Source organism: Dendronephthya gigantea, unplaced genomic scaffold (genome assembly GCF_004324835.1).
Source record: "Dendronephthya gigantea isolate DGI-Jeju-01 unplaced genomic scaffold, DenGig_1.0 000006F, whole genome shotgun sequence".
In the NCBI taxonomy this organism is placed as follows: Eukaryota; Metazoa; Cnidaria; class Anthozoa; order Malacalcyonacea; family Nephtheidae; genus Dendronephthya; species Dendronephthya gigantea.
Window position 1 is genome coordinate 3,679,784 of NW_021163016.1, and position 17,676 is coordinate 3,697,459.

General features: G+C 38.8%; 3 protein-coding genes across 3 annotated transcripts in view; 1 reads left to right on the top strand and 2 right to left on the bottom strand.

Moving 5' to 3' along the window:
* Window positions 1-6,947, bottom strand: part of LOC114516637 — a 30,531-nt gene extending 23,584 nt beyond the window's left edge. The window contains 15 exon segments of the mRNA XM_028536164.1: window positions 214-1,107; window positions 1,221-1,390; window positions 1,522-1,580; window positions 1,657-1,763; window positions 1,921-2,071; window positions 2,166-2,386; window positions 2,513-2,722; window positions 2,950-3,072; window positions 3,196-3,399; window positions 3,522-3,869; window positions 3,986-4,930; window positions 5,059-5,139; window positions 5,304-5,567; window positions 5,934-6,037; window positions 6,570-6,947. Of these exon segments, the coding sequence (XP_028391965.1) occupies window positions 214-1,107; window positions 1,221-1,390; window positions 1,522-1,580; window positions 1,657-1,763; window positions 1,921-2,071; window positions 2,166-2,386; window positions 2,513-2,722; window positions 2,950-3,072; window positions 3,196-3,399; window positions 3,522-3,869; window positions 3,986-4,930; window positions 5,059-5,139; window positions 5,304-5,567; window positions 5,934-5,988 (3,832 nt within the window). The 5' untranslated portion in view covers window positions 5,989-6,037; window positions 6,570-6,947.
* Window positions 6,948-9,852: 2,905 nt separating this feature from the next.
* Window positions 9,853-14,036, top strand: LOC114516868 (probable D-lactate dehydrogenase, mitochondrial). The gene is made up of 12 exons (XM_028536461.1): window positions 9,853-10,042; window positions 11,114-11,359; window positions 11,448-11,589; window positions 11,719-11,785; window positions 11,988-12,080; window positions 12,147-12,252; window positions 12,378-12,471; window positions 12,665-12,796; window positions 12,879-13,006; window positions 13,143-13,233; window positions 13,354-13,465; window positions 13,669-14,036. Exons 1-12 carry the CDS (start codon window positions 9,965-9,967, stop codon window positions 13,838-13,840), a joined length of 1,461 nt encoding a protein of 486 aa, XP_028392262.1. The 5' UTR covers window positions 9,853-9,964; the 3' UTR covers window positions 13,841-14,036.
* A 271-nt stretch (window positions 14,037-14,307) lies between these two features.
* LOC114516708 lies at window positions 14,308-16,450 on the bottom strand. The gene is made up of 4 exons (XM_028536259.1): window positions 15,899-16,450; window positions 15,297-15,600; window positions 15,034-15,150; window positions 14,308-14,874 (listed from the first exon to the last, which is right to left on the bottom strand). Exons 1-4 carry the CDS (start codon window positions 16,424-16,426, stop codon window positions 14,525-14,527), a joined length of 1,299 nt encoding a protein of 432 aa, XP_028392060.1. The 5' UTR covers window positions 16,427-16,450; the 3' UTR covers window positions 14,308-14,524.
* Window positions 16,451-17,676: the final 1,226 nt, after the last annotated feature.

Genomic DNA, 17,676 nt, shown 5'->3' on the forward strand with positions numbered 1-17,676 from the left:
GAAAGAGTGGTGAGGACTGAGGGTTAGAAGATTTAGTTTTTACCAGCTTTGATTTCCACAGCATCAATATAACAAATATCCGAGGTTCTCTGCTATTTTTCTGGCGAAATAACATTGGATAAAAGGAGTTTCTTGTTACTAAATCTAATTGTTTAATCAGTTCACGTAATGATTAATCTTTTAGTGCAAAAAAGTGTTACAATGGTAACTTACCTTTACTATTATCATATGTCACAGCAACATGGGTCCACTGATCAGCAAGAACTGTGCGCTCAGATGACGTAACATTAAACAGAGTCTGTCCCAGTTCATTTTTGTGGCGCCAATTAATTTGACCGTCTTTTGAGGCCAAATAATAATTCGACGCGTAAGAGCCTTGTTGAGACGTTGTGAATAATGTTTGTTCACCCTTTGTAGTTGAAAATTTTACCCACAAGGCAATGGTGACTGCCTGAGAAGGCATGGGATGAAATCTCCTACCATCTACGGTTATTGAACCTCCGATAAAAGTTCCTGCCAGACCGCAGCCATTCTGAACGCCGATGACATTCACCCCCGGGGACATTTGTCCCATGTTACTGTGTCCTGACATATCCGTGATGAAGGGGAATTTGTGGTTGTCGAAGGTGTAGTAAAGTGCAAGGCGGTCCCAGTCAGGGAGAGGGGTGGACTCTGAGGGTGAAGGGCCCTTAGGAGGCTGGGATGTGGGCGGAGGGGGAAGACGTGTTTCAGGTGGTCTTGGTGGAGACGGTTGTGTAGGAGGACGTTGTGTTGGTTTAATGGGTGGGGCAGGAGGTTGAGGGTTAGGTTGTGGAGGAGGAGGGCTTTTTGGTGGAGCAGGGGGGCTTTTTGGTGGAGCAGGAGGGCTTTTTGGTGGGGCAGGAGGGTTTTTTGGTGGGGCAGGAGGGCTTTTTGGTGGAGCAGGAGGGCTCTTCGGGGGAGCAGGAATGCTGGGGGATTTGGCACTTGGAAGTGAAGGTGAAGGAGTTGGTGGCGGGGAAGTAGGCCGAGGTAAAGGTGCTGGTCTTTGACTAGGTGCAGATGGTTGTTGTTTAGTTTGACTTGAAGGCTTAAGCGGTTGACAGCCATTAGCATTCTCTGCAATACCTGAACGATTATAAAAGATGATGTTTTGTGATTGTTGGGTATGGTTGTGCCCAGATGATGGAAACCCCAAAGCATGAACAATAATAGTCCTCTGTAGAACAAACATTATTTACCTGTCAGCATTAGTGACTCAGGAAAAACCTCTTTTCCTGCCAGAGTTTTGTTTTGATCAAAGTGATCTTGAAGAGGTTTGAGAGGATGGTCGACAGCTTTAGCAAAATGCAGAGTAAAGTAGACGATTACAGAGCTCACTCTTTTTGGATCGTAGGGATAACAACCAGGCCTGAAAACAAAAAATAAGCTTACGACAATCTATAAATCTAACCGTGTAGTATAATAAATGCTTGTTCTTTCCCAGAAGTCCAGTAGGATCATCCCTCAAATAATTCAATAACTTAATAAGAGATGACGTACTCAAAGCCATTGATTTTTACACGATCAAAATCCTTTTCCACCGAGTAAATGCTTGTAATCTGAAATAAAAGAAGAGAATGATGAAGCTGTCATCTCGACTGTTAGGGCAGTTATTGATTTAAAATTGGTTTTTACTTCTTTTTTCAACGAGCTTGCATATCGTTGGTAATTGCGATCATAACTTTGTGATAATCTATCAAACCAAACTTGCTTCAAAACAAACGAGCCACAAATGTCTTTGGCTAAACAAGAAAAAAAGAGAGATTTCTTGTCATGGATACTGCAGTTGAAGTGATTTAAAAGACACTATAGAAGAACAACAGCAGTTTAACAAATGGGAGAAGAAAACAAATCGTTATTTATAATATACTTTGTCACGCTCTTTGTTAAGACACAAACCTTTCGGAATTGACGGTCGATTGAGGGCACAACCTTGATAATTTGGTCCCATGGCAACAGTCACACCATCAGGACAACAACCACATACAACTTCAAAACACGGGACGTTCTCACTTTTCTGACGCTCAGGACAACCTTGGCTGTTTTCTCCCTGAATAAAAAGAGGATGAAGGCATTCCAAGCGTCTAGTTGTTAATTAGAAATTGAATTTTGTTTCCATAAAAAATTTCATCAAATGACCTTACCTTCGCAGCGGTTTTATCATCAGAACAGCAACCATATTTTGATGTTCGACAAGATTTGGATGGTTTAGTTGACGTGACTTTCTTTCCTGACTCTTTTGGTTTGTTGTAAAGATTTTCAGGACAACCAGCCATAGCAGGGTCAGGTGACGGAGTTTTGCCATCCGCGCAACAGCCGTGTTCCCCACAGTGAGGGTCATATGTTGACAATGCTTTGGAAAGTGCTAGAATTAAAGGAAATATCAAGTCTTATGTGGGCGATTGCACAAGTTATCGCGCTAGCTACGTCCCTGAAAAATCACCACACCATCTAGCTTTTCACTAGAAATTTCAACTGAACACCCGCGTACCTTTTTTGCAGTCAGGTATCTCTCCTCCCCTGACACTACTCCCGGCTATTTCTCTACCATTTACGTTCACGCACCAACATCGTGTCCCGTAATTCGCGTGCGAAAAACATTGCAGAGCTTTATAACTGCCATCGCGTTCACATTCCGGAATAAATATATCTTTTTGATTCCTCGAAATCTTCTTTTCCGCTTCGCATTGGGAAAGTTTGGCTGAAACGGAGAGGAAATTTAATAAAGTATAACAGTACATGGTTAAGTTTTAAAACTCCCGGATTTTCCAAAGCAGAATCGCAGAAGACGCCGGAAAAGGCTACCAGAAAGAGAAATAAACGATAGTGGTTCTCGCGTGATATGTAATAGTTTAGCTTCGAAGGGAGACGACACAGTCAAAATTGAATCAAAACTTCCTGTGACGCTCGGCGAAGTCAGTTAAATACCTTTGACGTGTGATTCCACTATGTATTTCCGAGAACCCTTCCCCGACTTTCCCGATGTCGACGCTGAGTTTAACGTCAAATACTTCACTTCAGCAGAAATCTTCTTCTTCTTCTTCTTCGTCTCTGCAAAAGATTTTCGAACGAACATTGGGTTGTGTAATCATGGTTGATGGTTTATCGAAGGAGAGAAGAATTGGACGAGGGTTCACTTTAGAGTTTCAAGCCAGATCTGGGAGGCCACCATACCTTTCTCACAGGTGGGTGTGCTGCCATCCGTAGTCCTCGTGTCTCCAATCTCTTCCCCCTTGTCATTCACGCACCAGCATTGTCTATCAAATCCTGTGTGTTGAAAACACTGCACGGGAGCGTAGCTGCCATCATCCTGACACACTGGAACGAAACTATCGCCCATGCTCACCGCCATTTTACGCTCAATGTGACAAGCCGTTTCTAAAAAGAAAGGTTTTGTAAAGATCAAAACAAATCTATCTCCTAACATCATCTATCATTGTTATTGTTAAACATGTGCTTCTAAATGCAAGACCTCGGATACAAAGACAATAAAAACAAACTTTTATGATCGTCCTGGGACGTCGTGTCCTGAAACCCAACAGCTTCGGCGGCGATCGCTTTATTCATGGTTAGTTCAGGTACATCTGTTAATGATGGGGGAACCTTTAAGGGTTTTGGAGGGTAATAATGAATTGTAGGTGGATGAGGTGGAGGAGACGATGAAGGATTCAAATTATCCAGTTTTTCATCGGATGTAGTCGCGGGTAGGTTGTTGAGGGGTTGTGTTGTGCTGGAGGAAGCTGGAGCTGAACTATCAACTGAAGCTGGACTATCAACTGATGCTGGACTATCAACTGATGCTGGACTATCAACTGATGCTGGACTTTCAACTGATGTTGGTTTTCCACCTTAGAAGAGATGAAGACAAAGAAGAGGTTAGAATCTTCCGACAGCATTTTCATGCGAATGCAATCATGATTCTCATGACGTGCAGCAGTAGCTAAGGTCTCTAATCAAAGCATACCTGGTAATTTCTTTTTCCGCGGAGTCTTCGGTTCCGTGTGTTTCACATTCTCCTTAATCACGTGAGCGTCAAATGGTTTATCCTCAAGGGTCGTGGATGAAGTACCATCATAACTGAACATTTCACCATCATCACCATCATCTGCGGTTACACCAGCCTGGACAGCATTAACCAAATGCTCGTTCGTATTTTTTGGAGCCACCCCAGCAACCAGGCTTCCGACAAGTTTGTTAGCATGAGCTGACTTGCTCAGCTTAGTTAAGCTGCCACGCACGAGATATAAAGTGCCATTTATTTTAACTACGGTACCATTTACGACGGTAGAGTTAATTTTAACGCCTTTCTTGTCATGGTGAAGTCCTTGTATGGGTAATTTAACTAATACTGGGGCAACTAGCTTACTACCAGCTGGTAAGGTTTCGATAACAGGGAGCGTGAATATAGTTTTCCCGCTCGGCTTGTGTTTCATGGGGGTCGCAGCTATCGATGGGTATTCTACCGGAGTATTTAATACAGTGGTACTTTGTCCCGGATTTCCTCCGAGTGGAGTACTAATCTCCGGGATACTTTGCGAGGTAGTTTGTACGGTGATGGTTTCTACTGGTTGCACATGAGTTCCTTGTTCCGGGGTCATTTCTACCGTGTGTGAATAAGTCCCGGGAATGGACTGTTCAGTTGTCGTTGTTTGTTCTAAAGGTGGCTCGCTGCCAGTTGTTTGAACCGTATTCTGTTCTAGTGGTGGAGCACTTGTGGCAAGGGGGAATGCGCTGATACTTTCCCCAGGGGAGCCAGGGACGTTATTCTGATTGTATTCGGTGGGGTTGATGTGAACGTGTGGGGCGTCGAAAGAGTTTGGCATCTCTGACCTGGGGTGATGAGACGTGGTGATGACGTCAGATTTCTTTGAACCAATGACGTCATTCTTTTCTGTGTCTTCCACGAATTCTAGAGAAATGGCAGAAGAATGGTAAAAAACCGCAAACTGTTTACCACTGAGAACCATTTACGAATGATGGTGCCATATCACACGGCATGTTTTAGTGACAAAATCATAAATCATCCATGGAACTTACTGGATGTTTTGATCTCCTTTGGACGGTCAAACAAAACAACTTGATCTCGTTTATTATGCTTTTTCTTCTTTCCCTTGTAACCTGGAAAATCAGAGTTTAAAATATGACTGAATTAGAACTGAACTGGACTGAATTAGAACAGAATTATGACTGAATTAGAACGAAATTATGACTGAATTAGAACAGAAAAGTGAATCGAATTAGAGAAAAACAGAAATGGGAGAATGATTATATTTCACAAATACCTGTAGCGTAAATGGAATTCTTCCAATCTCCTCCGCAGTATTGGTCTCCAGGCCCCTTACACTTGCTGTCACACATCTCGTCAGGAAGTTTACCAAACCTGCCATAATGGTCGCCACAGAAACACAGATATGAAAACTGGACTGCGGCATACTCGTATTCCTGATCATAACAACCATTCACACAATTATCCACCGTCACATTATTATGATGTAATCGCTGTAAGAGGTCACGTGGAGAGCCATCTTTGTAACATCCGAGATAATCTGAAACAAGAATTTAACAATTCCTTCACTAACTTATTTTTTCAGCAGATCCTAGCGCTGATTTTCAGGTGGTATCCGTAACTCTGCATAGCTCCATTTTTGTTGATTTTTAAAGAAGATGCTCTGATTCTCAAACATCGCATTTTGCATGTTTCTTAATTCAGACAAGTTACGAGATATTTTAGATGATTTTCAAATATTTCCAAAGCATTTGACATAAAGAAAAAGCCAAGTTTTAAACAGACGTTACACGGAATATTTGGTATTTGCCATTCAGTATCTTATAGAACACAGAAATACATGCTTTCAAGTGATTCATTGCAACTCCAGTGAGTCAACGCAAAACAAAATAAAAAATATACAAACCTGAACTTGAAACGATTAGCGGAAACAAAGAAAGGCAGAAAAGCAACAGTTTCATGTCTCAAGAACGAGGCTACGTTGCCACCTCTGATAAAACCTACAAAAATCTTAAGTGATGGAAATCAGTGAGATTTAGTCGTGCAATAAAGCAACAAGGTCTGGTCCATGCAAAGCCGGACAAGGGCAGTCCAATGTAAAGAGGTGATTAACAAACTTAATTGAACGATAACCAGATTTACGGCAAGTGTTCTGACTTTGATTTGAAATCAGTCGGTAAACCAATCGCTAACTGTAAAATTTCTTTCTTCAGTCCAAGGGGAACTTTGACTTGGTTTTACTCGGTCAAACATCAGACGATTTAACACTTGTCGGTCGGTAGGTGGTAAAATTGACAAGTACGAAGCAGGGATAGTTCAAAAATGACAAATGTATGTATACACGTTCAGTGATAATAATTCAATATAGTTTTATATATGTTCGTCCTAGCGAAGATGATTTTCGAAATTTTACATCTAGCAAGCTAAATCGTTTACGAATTACCAAACATTGAACCATGAAACACTAGCTATATAACTGTTATTCCCCAAATATATACACACACACAACCAAACATTTTGGAAATGAAATATATGTCATTACCTCACTGCGAAAATATTCTCTCTAATACAAAAATTTCTAAAACTTTACTCGTGACATCAGAAAATTCCTCATCAATGAGTTGAGCTGAAATTCCTCGTCGATGATCTAAGCGAACAATGTCTTCTCATTATTTATTAATGCAAGGTTATCTTTGATTCGTTTGACTTCACTAGACCTGTTATATACACTCATGCGTCGTTTCACATGGGAAAGAACACGTTTAAAACAAAATACTCGAGAAAACACAGCGAATCTGTTGTGTAGAGCAGAAGTTGGAACACTTAGTGGAGTTTTTATCTTACTTTTATAAAAAGTATGAAGGTTTAAAATATTTGTTTTGAAGTAAAGATAGATTGTATTTTTAAGGCGATTATCATCAGTCAGGGTGCCATGATTGTTGAGGAGGCTCTAACCATTTTTAGATAATAAGAAAACCTGTCAAGATGACAATCGCTATTTAAGATAAAAAGCTAATTAGCATAACTATACGAGAAAGTTCAACACAGATATTATGTAATTGACAAACATTATGTAATGATATGTCCGCGGTTTAGATTTCTATACCTTATTGAAGAACCTCTTGCAATTCGTTTGATGAGGATAATATCATGTTTATGTATAACGCTAAAATACAACTTGAGACTTGAGTATATGCAGCTAGTCTATTTACTGTTAAAAAAGCCCCGTTCGTGCTTTTGGGTACAAAGCTAATTCAATTTGTTGAAAATAAGAATTTTAGAGTTTAAAACTACATTCAAGTTAGGGTTGGCATTCAGAGAAGAATGGAAGTGGTCTTCGAAGACATAAAATAAAACTAATCTTAGTTAATCCAGCACACTAGCTATCCTGAATAAATCCCTGATCTCAAGCAACAGGCTTGCATCTAAAAGACATCACATGGAAATCTTTGGAGTTTGGACGTTTTACAGACATTAAAAAGTCTGCGCAGACTATCAGGAAAAAAAAATAATTTTTTTCAGTGTAAATAAAAAACAGTAATCATGCGTGCACGCTCGGACATTACATTTGCAAAGAAAATATCGATATTTTATGGACATTTTGTGGTCGCTAGCAAAGAGCTCAAATTTTCCGTTATTTCGCATTGATTGATGCAGGAAGAAGATGGGGATATGACGCGATATTCATCAAGGAAAGAAACATATCGCTTGGTCTCTGTTCTTTATCGCTTATGTTGAATATAATTTGAAACTTGAGGCCTTTTTAATACCATATTCTAATAGCGATTATGGATTGTACTGCCTTACACACAACTTTGTAAGATAAGTTGAAATCTTTTGAACTATGGTGAAATTTAGTCAGTCTAATAAATATTTCTTTTTTAGCTGTTCAATTATTTGCGTTCACAGACATTATACGTAGCATTAAAAAACGTAAACTCTTCCAGACCCAGATATTGGAGGTTATGCAGGTTATCAATTCAAGTTATTCTGATCTATTTCACACTCAAATTCTTGACGTGTTTTGTGTTGTTTATTTGTTTTAAAACGTACAACAAACAGTTGTATTGAATGTCGACGGTGGGAAACCATTATGAGATATGCAAATGATCCGCCATGTAAAGATTTTCAGCACGTGTTTCAAGACATTCACAATAAAAGTTTATATAAACATATTAATCAAAGACAGTAGCATTTATTAATATTAATTATATTTACTTTTTAGTTTTAAACAAGGTAGTTCCATCATTTCTAAATCATCCGGCATATTAGTTACTCTTTTAAGTCCGGTAAGAATCATCTTTTATTGAGTTATACTACAGTACAAGAGGAAACCTAAACTAAACTAATTTTTATTTGTACTGGATAACTCGGTTCTAAAAGAACCATCTTTTATTCATGCTGTACGGCTTCTCTATGTGGCCCGATTTTCGACGTTAATTCGAAAACAACAGATCAGAATCTACGAAGCTGTACAGTGGCCACAAGAAGCTTTCGAAAATGTCTCAAAGTGACGCCATTTCTCCTAAAACTATCTTCGCGCACTTCACAAATAGCTTGTCGCCTCGTTCTCGTGCATTTCCCTGGAAACGATTGCGTCGTGGTAACTGCGAGAATGTTTACGTCATCACGTCTCGACTCTGTAGCCAATGAGCTTGTCCCATTTTCCCGCCTCATGTCTGTGCCTCGGGGTTTTAGACCCATAGCAAAATGACGGATGGATTAGTTTTCACCGAAGAAGCAACACGACAACTAGGAAACAGTATTATATCTTAACACAAACTATGATCACGGCAATAATCTTCTTAAAAGACGTCGAACTTCCACCAGTGTCGCTGTAGTGCTTGCTTCCTGAATCTTTGAATTCTGTTCTGAATTGACTTCTTATAAATATAAATTCATCAATTCCGCCAAAAATGAATAAACAGAAGCAATTTGTAAACTGCTCGAGTTCCTATGAGTTGTGATGTTGAGATTAGTGTAGTCCAGTCACTTCAAACACAGTTGATTATTCTTCCAGACAATTTTGAATGGATAATTTTCCAGACTTTCCTGCTTTCAAACAAACTATATATATTCTACGACATTCAAATTTCTTTTCAATTAGCGTTGAACGGCATTAACGCAAGAACCTTTCTTTCATAAAACTTCAATTTCATTGAGTCTTCGTTGAGAACCCGAAATCACATCCGAGTGTATTGATAACTTCTAGATCCAATTTCAAGCTTAAAAACTGCTTTCTTGCTTCGATTCTAGTTCCATTTAAACGTGTCTTCATACGAAAATGAAATAACACCTGTCTGTACTAATTAACATTACAAAGCCAACTTTATCTGATGGAAAGCAATTGGGGGATTATGCGTATTTACCATATTATAACCGCCAGATGCGCGCCAAACGCCACGCGATCTCATTTACATTTGCAGAGACATCATATAGCTAATACCTCTTTTTTATCATTTCAAAATTTGGGAAACTGACATGCTTTTTTTGCAATAAATGAAGAATTAGGATAATAAATACATAAATTTAAACATATTTGATCGTTCAACTCCTTGTCACGGAGTCATACAAAAGCGCTGTAGCGTAAAGAATGTTGCATTTAGTTTGTTTCTTAGTGAAACAACGTTGTTACAACTTATCCCAGAACTTGAGTTACTTTACTTTGTCCTGCGTTTAAACAGCTTTTACAGTATTTATCAGTAATCGTCCCCACACTTAGACAATAACTTGTATCATATTCTGTCGCGTTGGCAACATGCCTTGAAACTCTATACATGCAAATTTTTCGGCGGAAGTAACATAAAAAAACATTTAAAATGGAGTCGAACACTACTGGCAATATAAAGCAGTTATTCAGGCCAGGCTGAAAGTTGATGTATATTTTCAGAACTTACCATCAATCAACACATTGAAGGCAGGATTGTAAAGCGAGCTATGGCGAGATATTTTAAACATAGCTTCAGAAATCTTTCCAGATTAAGTCTATGTCGATGGTATTCACAGAGTCAGAAGGTGATTGTATTAAAAATAATTTAAAGAAATAGTTATGATGAATGAAACAGAATTCACTGGTAACCTCACTCTGACATGCAGAGCTATAAATAATAATAAGTTCTTGTGACTAAAGACTATACCAAACCCCAGTTTACATGCATTGCAGCTAGTGAAGGTTTTTGGGATCTTGAACGAAGAAGCAATTTGTATGTTTAAAGTTCGCCTACAAGTATATCTTTATACGATATTTCGATTTTAACCACAGTCGATAGTGCAAAATGTACAATTGTACAGATTCATCGAATTCATTTGAACTTGATTTTACAGCAGCGGTTGAATTGCGTAGCATGAAATATAACCTTTGCTTATATATAAATAATACTTATTATTAAATGAAAATGTACCGAGGTGTCGTAGTCTTATAAACCTAGCTATTGCAATTGAATTCAAGCGGATTTTTATCCAGCGCAAAATTTCGCCGCAATGAAATCAACCGCGCAAAATTATTCACTGAATGGAAGATTATGGCAGCCCTCAACATGACCAATATCGTGGGATATTTTTGTCGAACTATAATCACTGACCCCCTTGTCCTAACCTAAATATTCCTGATCATGAGCCAGGGGTATTGCGTGATGCCTCGGTCAGCAGTCACCGAAGACATATTATATAATAACTATAGTGAAACACGCAATGTGATTGGTCAATAGCCGTGCAGGATCAGACAATCCTGCACGCGTTTTAGACAATCCTGCACGCGAAATTTAATTTTAATAAAGTTAACCGTTGTTTCACTACAGTTATTTTATAAAACAATTACCAAATGATTTTCCGTGCAGGATTGCGTGATCCATGCACTTGGGATGTTGCTCGACTTTCGGAAAGCGTGAAAATACACTCGCCTACGGCTCGTGTATTTTCACGCTTTCCGAAAGTCTCGCAACATCCCGCGTGCATGGATCACGCAATCCTGCACGGAAAATCATTTGGTATTCCTTTAGTCATGCGCTAGAACGACTCTGGTATACACTCTAGTAAAAACTCAATCACTATACATTTAAAACCTTTACAAAAACTTTTTCTTAAAAGGTTGAAGGAATGATTGATCAACTCACTTCAATTGTCGGCCCGAAAAACATCTCCAGCTCACAAGCAGTCAGAGAGCAACATGGAAAGGACGAATCACATCACAGTATTCAGTCACCTGACCTCGTGGTATGGCCTGGCAGCACAGAGGAGGTCAGCGGTGTTGCAAGGTTGTGTAACCAACACAAAGTTGCGATGATACCGTTTGGGACTGGGACAGGCGTGGAAGGCGGTGTTGTCGCGTCTGAGGTGAGAAACACTTCGAAGATCGTCAGATTTTCTCTGCTTTCTTGAGTTACGTACTTGAGTTGTATCAGCAGTGATTATGTTCTTTCAGGGTGGTGTTTGTATTGATCTTACAAGAATGGACGAAGTAACGAGTGAGAATCATGCTGATATGGACGTGACCGTCGAGCCTGGGGTCACCAGAAAATATTTAAATACATATCTCAGAGATTCTGGTCTCTGGTTCCCTGTTGGTAAGGAGAAGAGATGGCTGATTCCTGATTGAAAATGAAGTCTGTGTTAGTCGGGTGATTTTTATTGATAACGAGCAAGCCTACGGGCTGACATAAGATTACATAAAATATTTTAAAAAATATCTTTAGATCCAGGCGCTGATGCATCGTTGTGTGGTATGGCAGCGACCGGCGCGTCTGGGACGAATGCTGTGAGGTAAGATAATTGTAAACTTAAATGAGTCAGAAGGTACCTCTTCTGCGAACTAACTCTTTCTTCGCAGTGTGTTCCCGTAAACCGACCAAGCAAGGTATTTTTACTGGATAGTCAGTCATAACAATTCTTCTTTGAAGTCCAATATAAACATCTTGACAGAATAGTTTCAAATTCGGATGCTGCGTTTTGAAATCTTTCACAGGTATGGAACAATGAAACACAATGTTTTGAACCTTGAAGTTGTCTTGGCTGATGGGACGATTGTGGACACCGCAGGACATGGGAGACGTGCAAGGTGAAGTGGAGTGAAAAATATCTTTAGATAAAGCAGAGCAATTGACTTTAATCTTCTCCAATTTAGAAAAAGTTCGGCAGGTTATAACTTGACAAATCTATTCGTTGGTTCCGAAGGAACTCTTGGAATCATTACAAAAGCAACTCTGAAGGTGTTTGGGATCCCGGAATCGGTAATAAACAATGAATGCTTGAAGATAAACTGCTTTTCAATCCGAAATAATCCAAATCTGATCACAGAAGTAGTTTGATATTCTGTAATGTTGTCACGTCCAGCCAGAACTTTGTATATTTCCAGGCTTTGTCTGCTGTGTGTTGCTTTGAAAACATCAAATCTGCCGTTGATAGCGTGGTGGAAATCATGTCATTTGGTATTCCCATTGCAAGGATAGGTATATTCAATAACAAGGCTATATTCTATAGTAGAAAACTCTGTTTTGTTCCTCCGAGATCCAGTCTTTACGCCTCTGCGATTTCCAATTTCCACGACATCAACGTTCTTGTAAATCATCATTCTTTCCCTGATCATTCTCCCAGCATTCCACATTCAAAGTAACGCTCAATAAACACGACTGTGTTTTTCAGAATTACTCGACGAAGTGATGATGGACGCGTTCAACAAATATTCAAATGAACTCAGCTATAAAGTCGCACCGAGTCTTTTTCTGGAGTTCCACGGAGGACAGGAGGAGATTGAACGTCAAGGAAAAATGACAGGTCAGGGAGGAACATCCTTTATTTTTCTTTATCAAAACCACGAAAGCTTTTCAACTGTCGTATTCTCGCACCATCCTTGCAGGTGAGATTGTCCAGAGTAATGGAGGCTCTGATTTCGTGTGGTCTACAGACGCCGAGGAAAGAAATAAATTATGGCAAGCGAGACATGAAGTATTATACGCCGGGCTTAATTTAAGACCAGGATGCAAGGTACGCGCCAATTAAAATACCGTACCTTATTTTAAGGGCAGGAAATATGACTAACGACGCGATGGTGACCCCGTGTCGAATTCTAAACTCCCAAATGAGGATCAGGAAGACGCATCAGAGATATTTTTTTTCCTAGGGCTTAACAACCGATGTTTGTGTTCCTATATCAAGTCTGCCTGAGATTATTACGAAAACGAAAGAGGACATTAAAGAACTTTCATTGATTGGTGAGAAATAAAATATAAAGAGATTTAATATCTTTCGCAGTTGATTCAAGCTCCTGTTTCATCAAGATCTCTTTGCGTTATAAAACAAGGATTTTGATTTTATTATGTTTCATTATGCAGCACCATTGGTGGGCCATGTTGGAGATGGAAATTTTCATCTTCTGGTTTTGTTTGATCCAAATGACGAGGAGGAGACGTCCCGAGCAAATGATCTTAGCAAAAGAGTAGCCAGGTATGGCGTTAATGAAACATATCCCTGGTTTAAGCCTAGTATAATAACTGGCAAATATTGTGTCCTTCGTTTGTGAAACTTTGCGAAACATGGCTGGGAAACAATGTTTTCTAGTCTGTCCAACTTCAGGAAACATGACAATGAGAGAACATCAGTAACAATAATGATTGTCATTCTTTATTATTTTTCTTCACCACCGCCAGACACGCTCTATCGTTACATGGTACGTGCACTGGGGAACATGGTATTGGAATGGGAAAAATAGGATTACTGGAAGAGGAATTTGGAAGTTCAGGTATTGGAGTGATGAAGAGCATTAAGAAAACTCTTGATCCAAATAACATCATGAATCCTGGGAAAATATTTCAGCTTTGAAGCATTTCTGGCGTATCTTATTGCCATATTATCTTCACAAAAATATTTGTGAAGTAAATACTACGCTAAATACTCCGACATTTGATGTTACTATTTTAAAAAAATAAACATTTGTAAACTTTAAACATTGTAACAAATCCCAATAGAAATGTTGGTTTTGTATCAAATTTTTTTCCGTATTTTGAAATTATATTCATTCGTTTATATACAAACGTTATTAAATATTATTTGCTTGCCTCTTTGAGTTAGTTTATAAAAATGTGTCCCAAAATGGCGACATGTTGGTCATTGTGATCTTGCGTTGTTAGTTGACATTAGAGTCATTGTCGAACATTTAACAAAACAAAACTTAACTATTCACAGTCAAAAAATATCAACCTCAACAATGGCAATGATGTGTGCGACAATAATGTGGGGGTGGGGGTGGGGGTGAGGTGATGTGGGGGGGGGAGGGGTGATGTGGGGGGGAGGGAGGGTGGCATGTGTAATGATGTGGCAATTTCTGAACTGATAAGATCTACCTTCCACTTTGTGAAAATGCTAGTTTTTTTCGCCCTCTACAGACAACCATTTCTGATATGTACTAGTGTACATACCTGTCACACACATGACATCTAGTCATACTTCAGCAATTTTACCCTAAAACCACCCTTAAAAATATGAACCTTACAAAAAAATGGCACATTAAAAATTGTGACTTTCATTTACAGTTGAGCTCTCCTTGGTCAAGCCTTGCAAACTCTCATATCTATTACCACAAGCGGCCTCTTTAGTTTTTTTTCTGCCATTTTGAAGCGTGACAATATCCTCAAGTTCTCGTGTAATCACCGGAGATACAATCAACTTCTTGGCTTTAACATGTTCCAACACATTCTCTATATCAGAACTAAAATTACTGCTCTGACCTGCCTCTTTATACTCCATTTCAAGAACACCAAGCTCCGTTCTAAACACCTTTGGTGAATTTTCAAGAACTAGCAATTTCTGGATGCTCTTGCAATGGTCTTTGATCAAAAGTTGGGCACAGTAGAGCTCTGTAAAATGAAGGAAAAATCAAGAATTTGATTGTGTCAAAATGAAAATACATCAGTATGAAAACAAAAAAAAATTGTGATAAAGAAAGGGTATTGTCTTTCAGAATTTTTAGGGAAATGCAGGAGAAAGATTGAGAAAGCAAAGTTTTTATTTCCTACTTGCTTCTAGTCTTTGTTTGGCTTCTGCATCACCCTTGACCACAAGCGATATTTCACCTTGCATCTCACCAACCACCATTTTAAGTTTTTGAAAACTGTTTGATGTCTCCGCAATAGCTGGACAAATAAAACCAGTGAAGAAAGTAAGTAAGTAGAACCGTAAGTGAAGCTTGTATGACCCCTATGACGAACATAGTTATTGGATTTGGCAATGGAATAGATGATGGACTTGATGGAAAACTACTAAAACAATAATTACTTACATTTTCTATCATACCAAATACATGTTTTATCAGGAACATGAGCAACCATTGACGGAAATCTTGCTTTTTCAAGTTCTGATTTTTCATTATTTCTTTGTGATGATACTTGTGATGAACCTATCTCTGCAGATGAATATCCCATCCTCACCATATTCTCGTCAACATTATTCAATTGTTTAAGTCTTATCTCATTATTAGCCAGAAGACGACCTTTATTGCAGGTCATGCATTGTGCAATGACCTTTTGAACAACCTCTCTGGTGACTCCGAATTCTCGTCTTTTGATGGTGAAATCTTTCCCCAGCTGAAAGGTATATGCAAGAGTTTAGAACTTTCTAAGCTTAGGAATTACTAGAGAAGGTAATTCAAGCTGCCTATAATGGTATATGAAACACATGGTGGGTTATCAGGGTGGTACCAGAGGAGTAAGGCCAAGGGTTAGATTGTGAGCAACAAGTCAGAAATAACAACATATCTGAAACAATAGTTCTACGAGAAAACATCCACTAAATTTGCCTATTAAATGACTCTGTGAAACGGCGAAAACCTCTGACCTCTCTCCCCTGAAACCTAATATTTTCAAAACACCGAATTTTACCTACCACTGTTATTGTGCGTCCAACGTTATAATGTTTACACTTTCTTTCGTCCACATTCTCGCCATTCGCTCCGTTATTTCCCCACAAGTGTGCTCTACGAATGATCTTCTCCAAATCCTCTTTGGGAATAATAATTTTCCCGGACCGTTTGACCACAAGAACATCTTCTTCCAAATTCGAGCTCAGAACGAGCGAACCTTGCACGATATGCAACTCAAAGCGCTTCAAAAGTTCCTTAAACCTTTTCCGATGCCGAGTTCCTTTTGTTGTAAAAAAATCTAGCTTCCGAAGTTCTTTTGTGGTGGGATAAGCTGGTTCACCGTATTTTATTGAGCTCACAAAGAGATTATAAACTTCTTTCGAAAATGGCGGTCCACAATATCGGGTGTCTTCAATCTTTGCGGGCATTTTTTTTGTTTTCTTTTTGCATATTTTTTTGTTGGAATCTTTAAGTATCGTTTCATTTTGGCACTTTTCTTGCAGATTTTCACTTGTGGACGGACTAGGAGATGAACAATTTGCTTCAGTCATTTGATTTTCGGCTATAATTATGGCAGGTCGTGAAACGATCGCGAGTTTGCAATTGCGCATGCGTTGAACGTTGCAACGATGCATTGTGGGAGATTCTCTGCTAGACCATAAGGCTATGCGCGTGTATGTGGCAGTGATCTATGGTAAGGCATTGGGTACGAGATTGGTGGACGCTTTTCATGAAAATTAGGTACGCTCATATTGTGCTAGTATATTTTTTCAAATGTTTTGAAATCTTCTTTCCTCAATATTTACAATATTTTACGTTCAATCTGAGAAGCCAGTTATTCAGGATGAAAGCGACGAAAACAAATGAAATAGAGAATTGCTGTTACTGAAGTTTTGATATTTTTGACCTCATAAAGCAAAATAGGGTGTGTCAGCGTCGATTAGAACTGATTAGGTTACCATTTCTAGAACAATTTTTTGTGTAAAACATTTTCTCAGTCTACAAGTCTCACAGTGGGGGCAATGTTCCTCACAGTCCATTCAATTATAGAAAGGATTTACCTCCAGCCTACGAAATATTAAAGGCTGGATATTTTGTGTTGAATCTACGTTAAGATACTCAGCCATTGAACAAAGTCGACAGTCGATTTTATTATTTTCAACCACTCAAGATGTCATGGCAACTACCTTTTAATCATTGAGCTAATTTTTCTCCTGTTTCAAGTATTTTTCACTTTTGTCATCAAGATTTCATTATTTTTGTGCAAGTGTTCTGAACGAGTGGACTAAAATTTCCCATGATTTTAAAGATACCTTGCGGAAATGTCAAGTACTAATTATTTTTTACTGCCACAGTTAGTTGAGAAGTTAAAAGCGTTTTTGAAGCAGTCGTGGACATGTCATGAAAACATGATTGAATAACTACATGTATCATGACATGCAAAATTTGATTTTCAAAATTAATACATAATTCCAGGGAATTTGTAAACAGACAGAAAATTGTTTTTACCGCAGTTCAGCTGAATAGTCAATTGTTGAAATACTCAAGATTTCTCAGCACTGCGGTTTCAAACGTAAATGGTTATCCAGTTATCCGGCCTTTGTCAGAAATTGCGCGTGGCACTCGGATATATGGTCACTAGGATTTTTTATCGCATCTTTCCGCTTCTTAACGCCGACGAACTTTGCATTCAACTTTAACACTTGGCTTATAAGTCTAGGAAAATATGTTCCTATATGAGATCAGTGTCGACGTCCTTTGACCGTAAAGTTGAAATTTGTATTTTATACCAAATATAGAA

Excerpts from the sequence above, each read along its gene's own strand:
- LOC114516708 (XM_028536259.1), bottom strand. The coding sequence starts at position 16,426 with ATGACTGAAGCAAATTGTTCATCTCCTAGTCCGTCCACAAGTGAAAAT. Across the intron at positions 15,601-15,898 it reads TTGGACGCACAATAACAGTG|CTGGGGAAAGATTTCACCAT; the intron begins GTAGGTAAAATT and ends TATACCTTTCAG. Across the intron at positions 14,875-15,033 it reads CAAACAAAGACTAGAAGCAA|AGCTCTACTGTGCCCAACTT; the intron begins GTAGGAAATAAA and ends TTCATTTTACAG.
- LOC114516868 (XM_028536461.1), top strand. The coding sequence starts at position 9,965 with ATGGCGAGATATTTTAAACATAGCTTCAGAAATCTTTCCAGATTAAGT. Across the intron at positions 11,786-11,987 it reads TCTGGGACGAATGCTGTGAG|GTATGGAACAATGAAACACA; the intron begins GTAAGATAATTG and ends AATCTTTCACAG. Across the intron at positions 12,472-12,664 it reads TATTCCCATTGCAAGGATAG|AATTACTCGACGAAGTGATG; the intron begins GTATATTCAATA and ends TGTGTTTTTCAG.